Source organism: Nipponia nippon, unplaced genomic scaffold (assembly GCF_047370975.1).
Source record: "Nipponia nippon isolate SJK-2023a ecotype South Korea unplaced genomic scaffold, ASM4737097v1 scaffold_4, whole genome shotgun sequence".
NCBI classification, from domain to species: domain Eukaryota; kingdom Metazoa; phylum Chordata; class Aves; order Pelecaniformes; family Threskiornithidae; genus Nipponia; species Nipponia nippon.
This window is the reverse complement of record NW_028262358.1, coordinates 98,326,682-98,346,245: the sequence shown is the minus strand read 5'-3', so window position 1 is coordinate 98,346,245 and position 19,564 is coordinate 98,326,682. Positions and strand designations below refer to the sequence as shown.

Sequence of the window (19,564 nt, the reverse complement as noted above, 5' to 3'; positions counted from 1 at the left end):
AGAAAGTCAGAAAATGCAAAGTAAGCCATGGAAGCAGATGAACCTTGGTATTTTACTATGAAGTTCTGGCTTGCTCAGTACAGGGAAAAATCAGACTTCCCTTTCTTTCTCCACAGACTTCTGTTCACCTTCTAGGAATATAAATAGGGTCCTCCACCCTCCTGAAACACTTTCTCACTTATTAAAATGTGAAGTTATCAAGCCAAAAGGAATCCTTACTCTGAGTTTCCAGGAATACTACGTCATTTTCTTCAGGCAAAGAGTGAAAATGATCACCTACTTCCAAGTCTAACTTTTAAGCCATTTTAGGAAATGTAGTCCAATGGTTAGGAGATTGGGCTATAAGTAAAAATATTTTGGTTCTGATGAATAGCATTCTGTGTGATACAGAGCAAACAGCTTCCCCCTTCTCCTTCCATTTCCTATGTGTATAACACAAATTATAATAGAGGCATCAGTCTTCTTATTCCACATTGCTATAATGTGAAAAACGTTTCTAAGAGCCCTAGATTACTATTTACAAAGTGTTAACACACTTAACTATCTTCTAAGTCAACACTTAAGAAACTTGCATATTTTCACCCATGTCTTTATCTCACTCACAGCCTACTTAAAACTGGAGTTTGTGTACTGTGACCTAGGGTTTATTTCCAGCTCTAGCTAGGAGAAGGAATCTTGAAAAATACACTGATTTTTTTTCTCAAGTCTAGAGACGTGTTGGGTTTGAATAGCTTTTGGCCACATTCTTTTAGCTCTTTCTCTGTAGAGAAAAATCTAAATCTAAAGCAAGGCATAGTTCAAATTTTTATCGCCATTTGCAGAGAGCAAATCCAAAAGTAGCATGGGCACAAAAGTGTCATCACTTTCAGAACAGGTGGTGACAAGGAATGGAGTCCTGTAAGAGGACTTCATGCTGTTCTGCAGTGCAGGAGATTAAGATTCAGGTCTGTTTTCTGGTGTACAGTCAGAAGGAGCAAGGGAAGGACTGTGGTTTCACCAGAGGTATGGGAAGTGATGCTGTGTACGGTATTGAGGTGTGTATTTCTGCTGCCACTGTATGTAATCTGCCAGAGCAGCCGCAGAGTAACTCCACACTAGCTATTGATACTACTTTTGCTAGTTACCTGAATCCTTCTGGACATTGCTAGCTACCATCAACAAAGACTGAAAATGGTCTTTTGTTTCACATGCTGTTTACTGAAGAAACAAGCTCATTTCTAATAACTAAATGCCATAACTGTATTTTTATATGACATATGGCTATAAATAAGCTTTTTACAGAAAAATACAACTTCCACATAAGTATTCTGTTTGGAAGATTTAGGAAATGTTAGATTTATACTTTCCAATATAACTAGATGGTGTTCTTTAGTATATACAAGAGGACATAGCCTTTAATTATAGGATTCTATGCTACCATTCTATCCACAAGACCTAATTCATTCTGGATATGAGACTGAATTAAATATGTGCATCCATCTTAAACACTAGTGGTGTGACTCTTTGTTTACTGTTTTCCATCCTGGAATGGAAATGTCTGCTGGTGTAGATTTATTTACTTTCTTATAGGTTTTCATCATCCATAGTTTGTAGCAACAATGCTACAGCAACTGAAACCTATAAACATTAATAAGTGTATGTTCACAACAATTCATGAAGATACTAAGATTTTTCTAGTGAATAAGAGAAAAAAACACCCAGAATCTGCAAAATTTGGTTTTAACATGACCATCTCAATAAGTTAACTCATCCCACGGGGAGATGATTTCTCCAAATATTTGGCATTTTAAAAAAACTGTTTCTATGTTCAACATACTGCACAAGTATGGTTTGATTATTTTTATGTTACTTCTGTGAGAAAGATGATTAAATATTATATTTCTTTACCACAGAAAGAGAGCATAAGAATTTAGATACATTATCAAACTACCCTGTCTCAAAGTAACATGCATCATAGGTACTTGTGTATAAGCTCTCTTCCAATGGCAAACATAAGGTGAACTAGTTTAAAATAATCCTATTTTTTGCAGACTGAGGTAAGGTGAATTATCTTACATTTGACATAAACTAAAAATATATAGACAAATACCACAGCTCACCTGATAGACTGCAAGATCACTGTAAGTCTGAGTGCCAACGTGTCCTAGGGAGGGTGGTAACGGCAGGTCCAGAACTCAGGGCTGTGGAGAGTCCTGAGACCTGAGGCTTAGTCCTTCAGATCTCACTGATTGATTGCAAATGATGTTGAACACTCTCGATCCCCTGAACACCATTCAAAAGTTAGAGTACTTCCCTAAGGGCTCCAAAAATCTGAAAATCAAGACAAAGTTGGGCAGACATATTCAATGAAGAACACAAAATTAGTCGTCACATTAATATTTTAGCTTAAATGACTTATGCAGATTCACACAGCATCTCTGTGACACAGGGTTAGTCTGGATGACAGGCAGCTCTTGGAAGACACTGCCTTCCAAATTCTGCAAGCTATAAGATAAAGCAGTTACAAAAAATAACAACATAATTTGCTACACAGTTCTGACACCTTCCTGTGCCCTGCATGGAAAACAAGTAGAATGGAAGAGAATGTGATCATCTGCTCAGGGTCTCTAAAATAATGAATGTGCACAACAGAGCAAAAATGAGGAAAGGGAACAAACTAAATACTGGCATTTCTAGTTTTGATTTTTTTTTTAACTTTTTGAACTTTTTTGGTAAAGTTACTGTATGGAACTTCAGTGATATAATTTTAGCTCAGCTTTCTCATTTAACTTTTTACTTTTTATAATACTACAGATTTATGCTGCCTTCAATACTTTTTCTCCACCTGCAATCAACTACAGTTGGTCCATGCACAGTAGTATGAGTATGCTTTTATCAATATAATAAAAAAGGAGGTTTGTGGCAGTGAATTTTATGAACACCAACACCCTTTATGCAGATAACACAGCAGAGTAATTATACTCATCCTGAGAAAATGACTTCTGAGTGCTGCTATGGATGAGAATGGGAACTTGTGAGAACAGGTTGGGTTGGAGTTGTGTTTCATTTCTTGATAATATTAACATAATCAGGTCTATGAGAGACTAATTAAAATCAGTTCTTATTAAAATCAATGGATAGAGAGATAATTTGAAGATTTAGGCTGAAGAGGGAGGTATTTTTTTAAATGCATTAGTTTGTCTTTTCAACCAGCCAGTGGAGAGAAGGTACATCCAGACAGTGTTTTAGAGTACCTGGCTTAGGTACTCTGAATTCCTTTCTGTAAGCAAAGACCACTGAATGTATGGGTACCCTAGATACCTGTAGTGGCAAAAGCTATGTATTTGAAGCTAGGTGATGAACGTGCTTAATATTTCTCCAAATGCCACACTAAGGTAACTTCAAATAAAAGAAAAAAATTATGATCAATGGCGTAGGGGAATACAGACATTTCTGTATAGCTTCTAGCAGGTTTACTGAGTTGGCAAAAGGCGACTTTTTTTGATGTCTCATGATATTCTTCAAAACAAACAGATTTTCATGAAAGCATCAAAAAATAATTTCTGGGACCCTCAGGAGAATTCCCCCTACCAAAAACAAGTTCCTGTTACAAATTGCAGGAACACTGAATTTGCAAACTGTGCAAACCCTTCCATAAACTTGGAGACATTTATCTATGATAGAAAGTAGTAGAGAGGTATAAACGTGAGGCTTGCAAAAGGAGTGGTTAAAGTAAGCCAAGTGCTCTGAAGTTAGATAAATATGAATTATGGGCCAGTGAAACCCTAATTCAGCTCCTTTCATGTATATATTTGATGTAGTCTTTACAATGGTTGAGTTAATTTTTTTTTCTGCTTGATTTCATGCATAAGAAAGGACACTGAAAGAACAGCTACTCAGTATTTCTTTCATCCTCATTATTCAATGTGTTGTTCCTTTATTAATTTGCTTAACTCTGTCCAAATCCTTAATTTTTCTTGATAAAATTATGAATTTCACGGTTGGCTTTCTGTGCCACTTGTGGCTATAGTATGTGAATACCTCATCAGTGTGACCAATTTTTATTATTATATTTCTGAGTTAAAATAAACCATTCATCACTGTTACATAACCTGGGAAACCCAAAGCTTGATTTTTTAAATACTTAACTTTAAACAGCACTTTACATAGTCAGGCACAACTCCTGATGATGCCACTTGCAATTCTGATAAAAATCAGATCCCAGGATTTTCTGTGAGACCTCAAGACTACAAGAAATACAGCATTAGCGGGCTTTTACTACCCTCACACAAAACGCTCCTGGTAGAGATGCTGAAGGAGAATATAATCCATTCCTCTGTTTTAGTCAAACAACTCAGCTGTTTGGTCATGCAGCTCCCTTCACTTTTCCTGTAACTTAAATCACTGCACAGACCCCATCACCTGGGAGTGTCAGCCAGTGGTTCTATAGATAAAAGAGCCTATTTGGGCACACAACCCTTATACATTACCACAGCTTGAGAAACCAGCGCTAGAGTGTACTGCAACACATATTTCACAATATACTTTCATAGACATTTGCTGATAAAAGAGGAACTTTTATTACTTTGTGAATGACCAAAATCTTGTCTTTTTCTAAACTGTTTGGCATTTCGGCCAAAATCCTTGGATTGAGCAGGTACTCATCATGGAAAATTTAATTTGAAGTGGACACAGTTGCGTTTATAGAAAGTACTGGTGATCTTAATGGTAGAGGGTATTACCAGCCCTGCCAATAGTACATTTACAAAATGAGTGAGACAAATGTAGGCATGACAGATTAAAGTTGTATAGCTTATTTTGGAGTTCTGTATTTTATCTGAGAGAGCTGTGAATGAGAATGAGTCATCCAAAGAAGTCCAGATGAAGAACCTGGTATAAAAATTATTTTATATTAAAAAACCCAAACTGTTTTATAGATCCTTAAATATATTCGTAGGGTTATTTTTGGTTGACTATGTATTACAAAGACAGACATCTTATTTCCATTAAGCTAGCTAAGTAGACTCCAAATCATAAAAAAACCCCAACCCTCTGAGTCTAAAATTATCCCTAAAATGGTTTAAAATGGAACTTCTGTTATTTCTAGAATTATCAGCACTATAAAGTTTAACTATATGTAGGTTTTTAGGGTCCAGTCCTATTGTGCTCAGTGCTATGGGGAAGGCATTGGGTATTATCAGGAGCCTCAAGTCTTTATCAGTGTTTAGAGATGTATTTCTTATTCATCAGACATACAGCATGAGAAACTTACCTTACCATGGCAACAGGTGATGCAGATATAGAAAAATACAGCTATAATGCAAATGGAAAAATATAATAACAGGCTTCTTCAATGTAAATTTTGCATATGTCTGTATGCTCACTACATGCACACATTCTGCTAGCTGCTTCATCCAGCTGCCTAGTAAAGTCCAGCAGGCTTCAACTGATGATAGTATATCTGCACCGTGGACGAGAGAGTTCAGTTCTCAAAACAAATCACAGCTCCGAATACATCCTGTGTTTCATTTCCTGATGCAACTTCTTACCCTTGCCTGCTGCTTTGCTAATTGCACTTTATTACATCTCTTTGACCTGCTGAGTGACCTTAGCCAAATCATTCAGCTTCAGTGTTTTTCTAATTGTCCGTTACAAGGCAGAGATTAAAATACCTGCTTCCTTCAGTAAGCATTTTGAGTTCGATGCAGCAATTGAAGTTCTGTAGGTGCTATTCAAGCTGTATACGAGCTATGCTGTATTCTTGGTTGACAGCTATCAGACAGATACCTGTCTTCCTTTCTTTTGCATGAGCACTAGATTTCCTGAAGCACGTATCCCACAGGCCTTCACAGTCTAGTGGGCAGCCCATTTTTGCCTTAGATCTGCAAACAAGTTCAGTAATACTGTCATTAAAGACTATGTAAAGAAAAGTATTATGGCTCCTTCAGAAAGTTATTTGTTAGTTCTCACTCCATGAAAATAAAGTGGTGACTACTATAAATGGATGAACTTTGTTGCCAAGTTGAGATTTGGAGTAAGTGACAGTTCCAAGCAAGTAGCTTCAACTAAGTATTTTCCTTGGACATGGGAAAATTAGTTGTGATAATATAAAAAGTAGGATTTTGATGTTGGTACTGTAACTGAATTACTCTTCCTGGGTCAAGGTTATTTCACACTGCCCGTTAAGCAGGACATCAGCTGGAATGACACAATCCAGTCCTTAACAGATATGTGTTCTGTTTGAATTTAATTAGATTATTAAAATGACTGCAGTGCAAATTCTGAATTTCATATTCCCTTTTCATTTGTTGATGTCAGCATGGATTTTTAGTGAGTGAAACCCGATTAAGATCTGCAGGATTAAATTCTCCATCAAAAAGCTACTCTGCTTAACTGGACTCCAACATAATAGAGCATTCCTGTCAGTTGTTTGTATCTTTACATCATGGATTCTAATAGAGACATAAAAAAGGTATATAATGCTCAAAATACCATACAGAATAAGAAAAAGAACCCTATCAATTTTAAATACTCTGAGAATACTAAGCCAAAGTCCTATATTATCAGAGAACAGCAGCATTTCATTTGAATGAGAGTGTCTTTGATTATCTTTTCAGCTAACGTAGGTATATGAACAATTATGTTCTTCTGGGAAGAAGAGGAAGAAAAAGAAAAAAAAAAAAAAAACAAGAAAAAGAAAGAAGCTGCATGGGCAAGACCTTTCCACTGTATTTTGCCAGTGGTTGTACAGGATTGTTATAAAGTTCAAGAAGAAATATAATGAGTTATTAGCTGAGCAATGAATATGGAGTCATAAGTGAATATAGTAAATCATGATACAAAATATCCACACATTTTGTTCTGTTTACCGTGCAGAAGAAAAAAACCCCACTCAGAATGCTAAGAAGTCATAAATGAGCAGCTCAGCAGTTTGCACCTCTAACTTGTTAGTGGTAACACAGTGTGAAGGTCCTGTAATGCAAGGGCATATAACAAAGGTATTCACTGTTTTCCTGTGAGTAAGCCATCCATCATCAGCTAATGCAGCCAGCATGGCAAGAACAGTGCCAGACATGATATAAGCAGGTACTCTCACATTTTATAATAACACTGTATAATAAGAAACTATACCTCAATTAAATCAATAGGGTACAGAAGCAACACGAAGACACAAGAAACATTGTTTTCAGAATTAATTCTACTCTTATCAGGGCACTCAAGCATTTCCACTATCCAACTTGTTCATCCAAATGTTGCTAAAAGATATCAGAAAGTTCCGATTGTTACTATACAGCATCTTGAAAAATTCCTTGGGCCTACGCACGGTTTACAAAATCAACTACACAGCCTTTTCTTTCATTTTTTTCCTATTAATATGTGAATGATGACCTATACCATTACAGCATAGGTGTGATCTTCCTCCAATAAACCTTCCTTCACATTTACAGTTTTGAAATATGAAAGCCTGAAATTTCTTTCTCAATAAATCTTGCAATTCTCTGGTAAAGCATCCTAGATTTCAAAGTTAATTCAATTGTTTTAGGAAAGGAGGCATTTATGTCTTTCAATAAGTACTAAACACAGCCCTTTATTAGGATTTATATATTTAAAACAGTGACATGTTTTTAGTAGAAGTTTAGAAACCTGCATTTCTTATGCTTAAGTTGACAGAGATTGCTTCTGTTTGAGAATGAAAACTTTGTTCCAGATATGCATGATTTAGAGATGTATTTCAACAATTTTAAAATGTTCTGCTGAGTTATAATATAAATTACTTAGTCACCCAGAGATCATGAATTGACAGAAAATCTTTCCTGTACTCATATTGGGAGCCACAGTTCATCTTTAGATTCCATTGTTTCAGAAAATAAATACTGTATACAGCATGTCTTCATTAAAAGATATCAGCATATTCATGAGCAAAGCTCATAATTTGTCTAATAACTACGTAGATCAGCATATCGTGCAGTGGGAATAATTTTCCTTAATGTCTCCAAATGAATGTTAGCATCTAACCTACAGGACCAGAAACAAAACCAATTGAAGGAAAAGGAAAGGCTTAATGATTTCAAAGGTTTCAGTCAGGTCCCAATGAGCAATAATAATGACTAGAAAAATGTAATTAGCTAACAGCAGACTGCAAGACGATGATCATCTTTGAAGCCATAATTGGTCTGAGAAAGTTACCTGTGTGCCTTTTCTGTCTCCATAGACCAATACAGTAAAATGGATAACATGTGATACTTTTTTTGATAACTCTTGGGTTCTAATAACTGATGGAGGTCACAGAGTGCATCTAAGTTTTTAATGGAGGATAAAAAACTTCAGAAGACATTAGACTTGTTTTTCTCTTTAGCATTCAAATATTTTTCTGTTTTTCCTGTGAGGTTGAGGACCTCATTGAGCTAGAAAAACATTGTTGATATCCTTTGAGGTGAGATCAGGTATTACATTATACCTGATCAGGTATTGCAGTATACCTTCCTAAGGTTCTTCATTTATTCATATGAAGATTTAAGATCTTGTTTAAACAGTGTAAGATAAGCTGTATAGGAAAGAAATAGTTACATGGTGCTACTTCATTTTCTGAAAAAGGTTGCTACTCTAAGGATATCTATTTTTTTCGGTTAGAATGGCTCGTGAACACATGCAACAATTCTGCTAGACAAAACAGTACAATAGTGCAATTTTTCCGCATCTGTTACTTTTCCAGGAGCTTGTCCCTGGTGGTGCAGCACTGTGGGTTCTGCTCCAGCAGGTGAGAATGTTCTCAGCCCCTTGGTGCTTTCTTCCTACTCTCTTTCTAGCTGGACTTGCAAATTGCTCCCTCCTCTCAGACTAAATTTCCAGCAAGTGAAGTTGTGTCAGTATGACATATGCAGCTACAGATTCTGTCGCTGTGCCATCCACTCCACCATCCAATCACCATTTTGACAATGCGGACTGTCAAATGTTGCATAACCCACCTCCAGAAATCACCAGTTTCGAAACTGGCTCATTGATTCTATTCATAACGAATACTTTTTGGAATGAGCATTGTTTGCATTTGTAATGCAATAGCCTACCTATTTAGGATAATAAGGGATTTCACCCAGGAGTGCATATATTATCTACTATCTCATGAAAGCATAGATTTTTTCAAAGGTCGACAGCTCCACTTTAAAAAGAAAACAATTAAAAGAATATTTAGTTTGATGCTGCAGAGGTACAATTAAGACTATTTTAGTGCAATTCTGTAAAATAATGTATTTTGCTGTTTTAAGTACTGAAAATTATAATGCACTACTTTCTTTTAAAGATCAAACTGTTCTATAGATGAGGTCAACCTGGACAAAAAAAAAATCTTGGAAATCTTTTAACAGAAATTTTGCTTTTTCAGCTATGGTTCTCTTTGCCAGTGTTTTTTTACTCATTGTTTTGATATTTTATACCAGTTTTTCTTCTTATTACAAACAAAACTACTTGGTATGTGAATTCATCCAAAGAAAATGTTTGGTTGGTGATTAGTGTCTTGGAATTGTCTGTAGTACAAGTGAAGTTCTGTGTTTTCTGATGATGTATGTAAGTTTTCAGGACCTCAGAATTATGGCTGACCTGACTGGTGGATGTGTGGAATACATCACAGCTTTTCACGGAAGACCTAAAGATGACTGTTAATTAGAATACCCAGTCTCTCTTGTTACTCGTTCACCAATTAAGAAGGTGGATTTTTTTATTAAGACATAGCTGATTAACTGTAAGTCTTCTTCAGAAAGTGGTGTGAAATATACCTTCTAGTTAGCACAGAACAGCACATGCAGCCATGGGTAATTTTTCATATTAATATCCTGAATATCAATAGAACAAATGTTTGCATAAACAGACTGACTTATTAACCTACTTTTTCTAAATAATTCTTGTATAAGAATATGTCACAATGCATCATTTTACTGCAATATTCTGCATTTGTTTTAATCTACACAAATAATGGCTGTAAAGTGAACTTTGAGACAATAATATCAAAGGACACTGCTCTGCTATAAAGCTGTATTTATTGGAGTCCGTCCTCAAGGAGTTCACACTAGTTACCCTCACATAAAAATCTGATGCGCAAGTGAGAAATTAATTTTATGTACTTTGCCCTGGATCTTACTTACATCAGGTATGACCTGCTTACATTTTTGTGTAATTAATCATTTCGGCAAGGCATATGAGCATTTCCTGAAATGCTTATATAGTAAAATCTATAATGTATAATAATCTGTAATCACAGTTATACCAGTACAAAACTGTATTTATAGCAGTGGAGTGTGTTTTTCTTGTCTGTATAGAGACAACATATACTGACTGAAGCACATAACTATATGCAAGGTGGGTATACGGAAACTTTTTACTATAGTGGTACGCTTACATTGATGTGACCATAATATGCAGACAAATCTTAATGCTGTGTTACATCACTTTGGCCTGTAGAGGGGTTGTAGCAAATAAATCAAACCAATTTATAAAGGTCTTGAGGCAACCCTTTGGAGAGGAAAATTAAGCCCTTTATATCTTGTTATACAACACAACTTGTAGTTTGTAAGTAACCGTTGAATACACCAATAGCTGGAAAACATTAAATCAGCCAGACCACAATGATAGGAAAAGATGCCAGAGTAATAAATGTGTGTGGGATTGTGTATTTGGTGCGCAGCATCATCAATTTTGTTTATTAACTCTTATCTAGTTTAACAAACATGAGAGAGGAAGAGAATTTGTACTTTTTGTATTGTGATTAGGTTGACGCTTCTGAGTGGGTGAAGTTGTATCTGAGCTGAATTTTTTTTGTTTATGTTTCCAGCAATGACATTTGTCTTCAATCAAAAATCTCATATATAATCTGAAGTCTATATAAGAAGGTTATCCAAGACACACCTTTATGTTTAAATGTATTTAACAGAGAAATATAGAAAGTTATGCCTTGATCCATGTCATTGCATGGTAACACCATTAATGTCTCTGCCATTCTAAAGCACAAAAAAGTAAAACCTACCAAGCAAAAGAATAAATAACAAACGTCTTGTCTCTTTATAGATACTTTTGTCATAGGAAGAAATGATAAATATTTTGAGAAGCAAAGGTAAGCCAGTATTGTATTTTTTTATGGTATGTGACTAGTTTCTTTCCAAAATGTAGGCATGCTTTTAATAAACACCAGTTCTTGTTTTTAGCAGGAGCAGTTATAAAGTATACAATCTTAATATTTATCATTAAAAGGCTAGATGACAAGACTACTTTAAATGAAGGGTATCATACGATATAAAAGCAGATGATTTGATTGCCATTATACCATAATCACTATGCTGCTACACAGAGAAACATTGCTGGAAAGAATTATTTATTTTAAAACTCTAGCTGAATACATTTCTCTGTGTTAGTAAAAACAAATGCATAGATAAACCAGGAAACAGGAAAAAACCCTGAGATGCAGCAGAGCTTACCTGACCACTTCTCAGCAGATCTGCTGCTTAGCTGTCCAGTGCCTGTGAGTCCCTGAAATAGTGAGACAGAATAAACTCAATGTAACCATCACGTAGCCTACTAGATTCACTTTAACACTACAAACAACAAAACATATGCTTCATAAACTATTCAAAAAGAGTTAGCATGCAACTCCAGCTGCAAGAGATTTTGTTCACAAACTGAACAGCAATAGGCCTGTACTTTATTCTCATCAAAAAAGTAAACCAATCACATTGACAAAAAGCCACTGTAAACAAAAAGACTGTATTTAAAGGATTAACAGTTTTGGCATCCCTACCATCAAGTCTTCTTTTTTTTTTTTTTTTTTTTTTCATCAAAATTTAGGTTATATATTGGTTGTTAGCAAGAGTTGCATTACTATTATTGTTAATTTTAGTTCTGTTTATTACCTTGAGGGTTATATATTGTAGAATAATTTTTTTGTCACTAGTTAATGTTAATTAGTTTTTTTAATAGCCTATATACCTATTTGTTATCTTTTGGTAGGTTTACTTTTTTAACTATCAGTAACTTAATAACTGAGAATATTTAACATTACTGTTGCATACTCAAAATTACAGAGTTACTATTAGTGTTACCTGTTTAACGTTTAGTCATCCTTTGAGTCCTGCGACATATTTCCTTAATAATCATCAGCCATCAATCTGATAGTCTCAAAAGAAATATCAGCCCTCTAAACTGCCTTCAAGGGCGGTGATATTTAGCACTGAAAATTACAAATAAAGTTTTTGAAGTTGAATACCAACAACTGGGCAGTGACACTGATGATTTGTTTGTCAAGACAAATTGTTATATACTACGAAAAATGCAGTCAACGCACTCTTCTGAGTGAAAACAAATAGGTGAATCTATGCAATGCTTACATGTTGAATGGGATATTTAATGTGCGGGGAAACTCAAAGGTTGAAGAACTAGCATTTAGACAGTCTAACAGTGGTAAGTGGTAATCTTACCTCTTTAAACTCCATTACATTCTCACGAGAGACATGCTAATACAAACAAGTCAATCAGAGTTTGTGTTTAGCAAGATCAAGCTTAGAGGATAGTTTAAAATCCATTTATTGTTCTAAAGCATTTTTTTCCATTAACATGTTATACATTAGTGGATACTAACCATGACTCATGTAACAGTTTAGTTTGTTAACTTTTAAATTATTTAACAACCAGAAGTTATTAATACAACTTTTAAAGTCTTACACAAAAAATCTTAAAACAGGCTTGGGTTCATTTTTGTAATTTTTATATAAAAAAACATTTTAGGCATCTCTTGAAAAAGAAATAAAGCAGGCATTTAAAGCTAGAAAACAAGTAATTCCAAATTTAGTTTGTTACAAAAGGTTTCAGCTTTATTGACAAATTATGGCAAACATATTTGACAAAATTATGGTTTCCTATTTAGAGAAGCTTACACATGGAACTTTAAGTGATTTTTTTAACAAATACAGGTTAAAACACTGAACAAATTCAGTTAGCTACATACATACAGTAGCTGCTTGTTTTCAACCCCATTAAAACAGCATTTAAAATTAAATTTACAAACTTAATATCGAACATCTTAGTCTAAACTAACATATATTAAAAAAGACAGGTTAAAACATCTTATCTACAGCTTGATTATTGTCTGGTTCAAAAAAAAAAAAAGAAAAAAAAAGAATCATATTACAGTCTTTCAGCAACCCTAAACAAAAACTCAGCCTTAGCTAGTATGTAGAGAGACTCAAGATCTGTAACAGTGTCATGCTTTTTAAGTTACACACAGCAATGAATACAACCAACAGAACATCATCTTTGAATGGTTTATAGACAATGCTTGCCAAAGGTTTTTTGTCTCTGTTTTTTTAAGTCCGTGTTATAAAATAATACTAATGCCAATGTCACTCCAATGTTATAGGAAATACAAGTAGTACATAGGATAATAATGAGCAGTAATCCCTAGGATAGAAAAGAAATGGACTATTACTTGTCTTGTTGCTGTTTATGTGGAGACCACAGGCTATTAATTGTCTTTGAGATGAGGTCACAGATGAGGAGGACCTTCAATATCTACCATAGGGGTGTTCCCTGTAACCCCCTCTGGCTGACCTTGGAGGTGGTGCCTTTAGGCTGGAACGGGTTGTGGCCCATTCTTCTTGTGCTAAAAACAGAAGAGAAAAACATGTTTTGTAAATATCTAAACTTGAAAGAACAAAGTGATGCTACTGCTAATGGCTGTCAAAATTCTCAAGGGTTTTGGCTGAAAGCTTTAGAAAAATAAAATGAGGATGGTGTTATGATCCATTTCTTTATTCTCCCACAAAAACTTATGGAAAAAACTAACGTTCTACTTCTCTACACAGGCAACCTGTCTATCTCACGATGAAAAAAACCTTACTCCTTCACTTTCAGCAGAGAAGTTAAAGCACCAATGTGAATAACATTTAATGCAGTTGGTATGTTAATAAGATGAGGAGTTGAATCATGAAAAGATAATAGAAATACATTTGATTTTTTATTTCCATTTGAGACCAAAAGAAAGAAAATAATGGAAGAAAAACAATCTGTAGAAATCAAGTTACTACATTAATCAGAAGAGTTTTGCCAAATTGTTTTAACTTTGCATTATCTTTAAAGTACTTTTTCAAATTTGTGTGAATGAAATATGCTCAAGTAGAGTAAGTTAAAAACTGTAAGGATAGTTTAGTTTTTACAAATCTTTTGTTTTGTTTTGTTTTTGTTTTTCCCCCACAGACAAGGTATTCCTGGAAGTTAAGCCTTCCAAAGGAGCAAACATGAAGCTACCTACAGTTGTGGTCCAGCGCCTGAACCTCAAAATTGAACTCTCTCCTAAATGAGCTAGTGGATCGTCAAATGATTTCTGGTTTTGTCTTCCACTGACTTCAACTGATCATACACAGAGTGATTAAAATGGAAATGCAGAAATCATAGTATATGATCTTATATCACATCATAGTGCAACATTACCCCTGTTACATTAGTCACAGAATACATCTGACATACACATGTTCACAAGAAAGTTTAAAAATCTCTACACCCCCCCAAAGTTACATGATATTCTATCTATGTCTTTGTAACGAAATATAGAAGCTATTCAGAAATCAGTGCAGCAGATGTTAGTTATTTTCCATATTGTTTTATTTTATTGGTGATCAGCATGTTTGTATTACAGGTATGTGTAGAATATTAATGTTTGTAAAATATGAAAGTAAGGGGCAAGCCTTCTGATGCTAGGGAAAAAAAGAGCACCTTTTAAGGTACATAAAAAAAAGAGATTGAAAGGAGTGGAGTTTAAAAGATTGGAGGGAAACTCGAAGCCAGTAGGAAAGGGAAAGGAAGATTCAAACTGATGATGAAACAGTATACTTGCTATCAAACAGTATACTTGCTATCAAAACAAAACTAATTGATTGGTATAATAAAACAGATCCTTTTTCCTAAGTCTAAAGTGGGGCTATTTTATTTCATTTATAAATAGGTAACACAGTAATAAGCTGAACTATCCAGTCTTGAACTACTGCTGAAGATATGAAACATTTGACATCCTTGCCCCATAAATTTAAAAATCCAGTTGTATCTATTTTTTGAGACGTACATAATTTTTCTGCCTTGATCCATACAAAATTTTTGAAGTGCCTGTTGAAGAAATTAACGTTTCAGAACATATTTTCCTTGCTCAGGTCTTGTTTTAGACTCTTGCTGCCCCACTCAACCACCAAGTATCGAAATGAGTACTCCTGACTCAGCATGGTCAATAAAATTCATCTATGTGGAATATAAATGTGAAACTTGCTGAACTCCCAGGTATAAGGGGATAAGCTGTGAGCCAAAGTGGGACATATTAGCTATGGTGAACAGGGGCAAAAATATTTGTTGCTCATAGCCAAAAAGAACATGTTTTTACTACGTTTTTCATGTTACATGCAACTTTCTCATTTATTTTCTAATAAGCCAAGCAGAGATGTTCTTGAGTTTGATCTGATTCCTGATGTACCTGTAGAGTGAACCCAACCTCAGCTAATTTTTCTTTTTTTTTCTTGTATTCCATTCCCACTACTGGAAGGAGAGACTGGGCTTTCAAGTGTCAGGTCACTGCCAGAAAGCAGTGATGGATTCCTAACTTTTTGAAAGTAGTGTGTCTGTTGCAATTGATTCAAAGCATTGAAGAATTTTGTTCAATTTTTTACCAGAATGACCTAAACAAGAGAATAGAGCTTTCTATGCAAAATAAAATACATAGGCTAGTACATGAAAATATTAAAAATCAAAATTGTATTATTCATACATTTCAATGAAGGCTAACTACATTGCCTTAAATTTAGTCAGCTACTTGATTAATGGAATTATGGTCTTAAATATAAAAAGGAACTGAAAAAATTTTCATCTCCATTAAGATATGTCAAAGATTTTCTTTTATTAAAGCAAGTTCTTAGAGTGATAGCAACATTTTCCTCTCAAGCAAAGACTTCATAAATATACCTTCTAGAGCAGAACAAGAATTCAGTAAAAAGTCCATGTTTTGATTGCTTTGGGCTCAGTTGCTATTGATAACTTACTAAAGTTCAACCTTCACTAGTTTCTCTTTAAATATTTTATTCATATGATTTGGTTATGATGAGCTTAAAATGACAAGACTCCCCAGTGAAACTAATACATACAGAGGACTTTGTTTCTCTTCTGCATCTTGATTAATGTGTCTATTGATAACAATACAGAATTCCAAAGACATGATAGTGATATTGTTGCATAGTACAGGCACAGAAAAAGTTGTTTGGATTTTTCTTTTTATATGCATGTGTTAAAGTCCAAGTTCCAAATAAATTTTTGAGCAATATAGTGACATATTAGCTACATGTATGGAATGGTGTGCTCATCTTACATTTTCGGTTTACTATTTCCAAAACCTTTATAATACATTTCACTGTCAGTCATACCACAATTTTGGCCCTAACACAGGAAGTATGTGAGCGAATAAGTTTAAAAACCCATCCTATTTGCAAATATTGAAATCTTACCCAATTGCGAAATCGAAATCTTACCCAACATGGATAGCACGACATACTGGCCACCCACATGGGAAACTGAAGTCACAATTTCTTTCTCTGGCAGGTCAGGAAGTCCTCCGGGGTAAAGGAGAATGAGGTCTCCTGGCCATGGGAGGGAAACTAAACTCTCTTTAAATGTTGCATGAGTGGAAAAGTACAAAGATACTGATATTTAGTATAGAGAAGCCCTTGTGGAATAGTTGGGGAGCTTCATAGTTAAAGAAGCTACACCATGAATGGAAAGGTGGTAACATTTTGTGTGCCCTGCCTTTAAGGGCAAAGAAAAATGGGTTAGTTTAAAACAACACTGCAGGTAAATTAATGTTTCATCTTGCACTGAAACTAAGAGAGCACTCACGGCTTTGGTTATAGTCAAGAGGTGGATTCACAAAACATCTTTTCAGTTGAAACACAGTCAGTGACTGCACTAGTGCAAATAGCCTATTTTTTAATGCAGAGTAAACGACATTGACTTGAAACAGTACTCAGGTGTAGTAAAGATAAGGGCTGGCGACCGGAAGATCACGTGCTGTACGGAAAGAGTTAAGGGTCGACCCTCCCTTGTCTCCGCCCCTTATAACATGACACGCCTACTGCTGGGAGTATAAAGGTAAACTACTGCGCAATAAACATTGAAGCTGAACACCCACACTGTGTGTGCTGACTGTTCCTTCCCCAGCCCAGGTCGGCTGGAGATCTGCCGGTATAACCTTGATATGTAACGAACGCTACACTCAGGGTCAGACACCATGTTTTAGTTGAGAAGCAGTAACCAAAACCTGAGAGCTTATGGAATAACATAAACTCCAGCAAACGCTTTACTTTCTTAGTCACCACGGGAGACACTAGTGACTGGAGATATTGCCAATGATCAAGCATCATTTTTCCCCCCCAAATTATCACAGAGCAAAGCATGTTTTATACCATGTATAGGTTGCTTGGGGTCAGATTATTTATTAAAGCGAAATTTGAGTGTGAATGGTTAGTTGGGCCATTAGATCATAGACCAGATCCAGGCCTATGGCCCGACCAGCAGTGTAGGCACACACAATATTATTGCATGTTGGCATCATGTTGAATTGTGAATAGGCCCAAATGCAGGTTGGAGAGGATGCCTATTTCCTTCTACCTATTATCTTCTGATGACTTTCATCTGCTCCTCTGGGTACAGGTGTTACTGGCCCACTAACTTCCTCATCTCAGATATTCCTTCACTGAAATCAACTATATTTCCCAAAACCAAGGGGTGAATTTTCCCCTCCAATCACATCAGAGCTGTCAAAGAGTGTTTAAAGTTTTGTGATGCAGATTTATTTCCGGTTTTGGTTTAAGATAGTCAACCATTAGTAATGTACTGACTATTCTTCTGGTGTAAATGAAGTATTAGATATCTAATGCCCTTCTTGTCCAAACTTCGTTTTAAAAAGGAATAAAAACATTGTTGATGTTAAGAAAAAATTATTCCTTCTGGCCATTCACCTTTTAAGTTTAAAAGTTGCTGCTGCCTATTTTTATTATAACATTTAAAGACTTTTAAGACTTTAAAAATTCTCACTGAATAAATGAAATTCATCATATATGCACTTTTATTTAGTAGGAAAAAAACACAATAGCCCCCTTAGAAAATCAGAATACCTGTCATTTTTTTACCTGACTAATTGGAGTATATAATGTTGCTACAGATCTACAACTGCAAAAAATGACCTATATTCCAAAGACTCCAGGAGCGAGCAGAGTTAACAGAAAAAAAGTTTGACTGAACTGAAGCATTTTAGTTAATGAGCCTGTTGTTTTTTAATAGGCATGATTTTATTGCTGGTATCTTGGTTTTGCTAATCACTGCTGACTTTTGTGGCCAGCAAGAAAATAATTAGCTGACTCTAGACTAAAATACTGAACAGTTAAAACAGGTATCAAAGATTGCTTTTGTAAAAAGATAATGCTTTATGAAAACAGAAAAATGAAAATAGAAAACATGAAAAGCCTGTTAAAATTCTGAAAGCTATTTCTTCTCCACAAGATGTCTTCTCTGCAACTACATTTCATTATCTCATTGCCTTAGGGTGTGAGGGGAAAGCTTGGGGAGAGGGAATATCAGCTGCAGAGCTAAAGTGGAGCTTAGGCTAGCATGTATTAGGAGTGGACATCTCTGGAGCAGATTTGGTAGCAGCTGATCTTGCTATGGAACAAGAAACATTCCTATTGTGATTTTTTTGGTGCATTCCATTTATTTTCTTTTTCTTTGAGCTGCTCAGGATGTTCTCTTGTTGAATATCAGGGGTTTTATGGTCACACGAAACCAGAGTTTACTGTGGAAAGCTATTGCCTAGAGGGCTGAAGAAGTGGCAGCCAATATGATATAGTCCTTAATTCTCAGGTCTCTCATTCCTACAGGGAATCAGTTTCCATATAGTGAATTTAAAAATCCTGCCTCTGCAGTATGTTTCATTACACCCTTTAAAAATGGCATTTTGCTGTAAATGTGCTGCAGCTTCAATTACCCTTTGCTGAAGTGTCACTGCATTTGCAGAGAGGCCTTGGGGAGAAGTAAGATTTAGATAAAAAAGGAGAAGCTTTATTTATATAAATGAAAACGACTAAAGTACTAAAAATACTCACTAAATGTACAACACAAAGACAAACCAATTTCTTGTTCCCTTCAAGTCCCCTCCCCCACCTCCAGACTGAAACACCTTCATATAAAAGTGAAATGTACAGTCTTTCTGGCAGTGCTCATATAGTAAAAAATGACTTCATATTACCCATTGGAAGAAGCTGTTTTTCCTTGACTAACAGTGTTCTTAAAGTAAACTGCTGCTGTGGCTGTACCAGCTTCTGATACAGAACAAGAACAGAAACGTAATTTATAGAATCATTGAATTATAGAATCGTTTAGGTTGGAAAAGACCTTTAAGATCTTCAAGTCCAACCATTAACCTAGCACTGCCAAGTCCACCACTAAACCATGTCCCTAAGCACCACATATACACGTCTTTTAAATACCTCCAGGGATGGGGACTCAACCACTTCCCTGGGCAGCC

The 19,564-nt window shown here is 35.4% G+C and overlaps 1 protein-coding gene across 2 annotated transcripts in view; it reads right to left on the bottom strand.

The window, feature by feature from the left end:
• KHDRBS2 (KH RNA binding domain containing, signal transduction associated 2) overlaps positions 1–19,564 on the bottom strand; it is a 427,208-nt gene that overhangs the window by 4,042 nt on the left and 403,602 nt on the right. The window contains exons 9-11 of one of the 2 annotated variants that reach the window (XR_015708349.1): positions 13,445–13,618; positions 11,442–11,493; positions 2,100–2,310 (exon numbers count right to left, since the gene is read on the bottom strand). Coding sequence is in view for 1 of the 2 variants with exons in the window: in XM_087775407.1 (XP_087631533.1) it covers positions 13,521–13,618 (98 nt within the window). In the remaining variant the exon portion in view is untranslated. Of the gene's footprint in view, positions 1–2,099; positions 2,311–11,441; positions 11,494–12,707; positions 13,619–19,564 lie in introns of those variants that run through there. The other variant, XM_087775407.1, reaches the window with a different exon arrangement.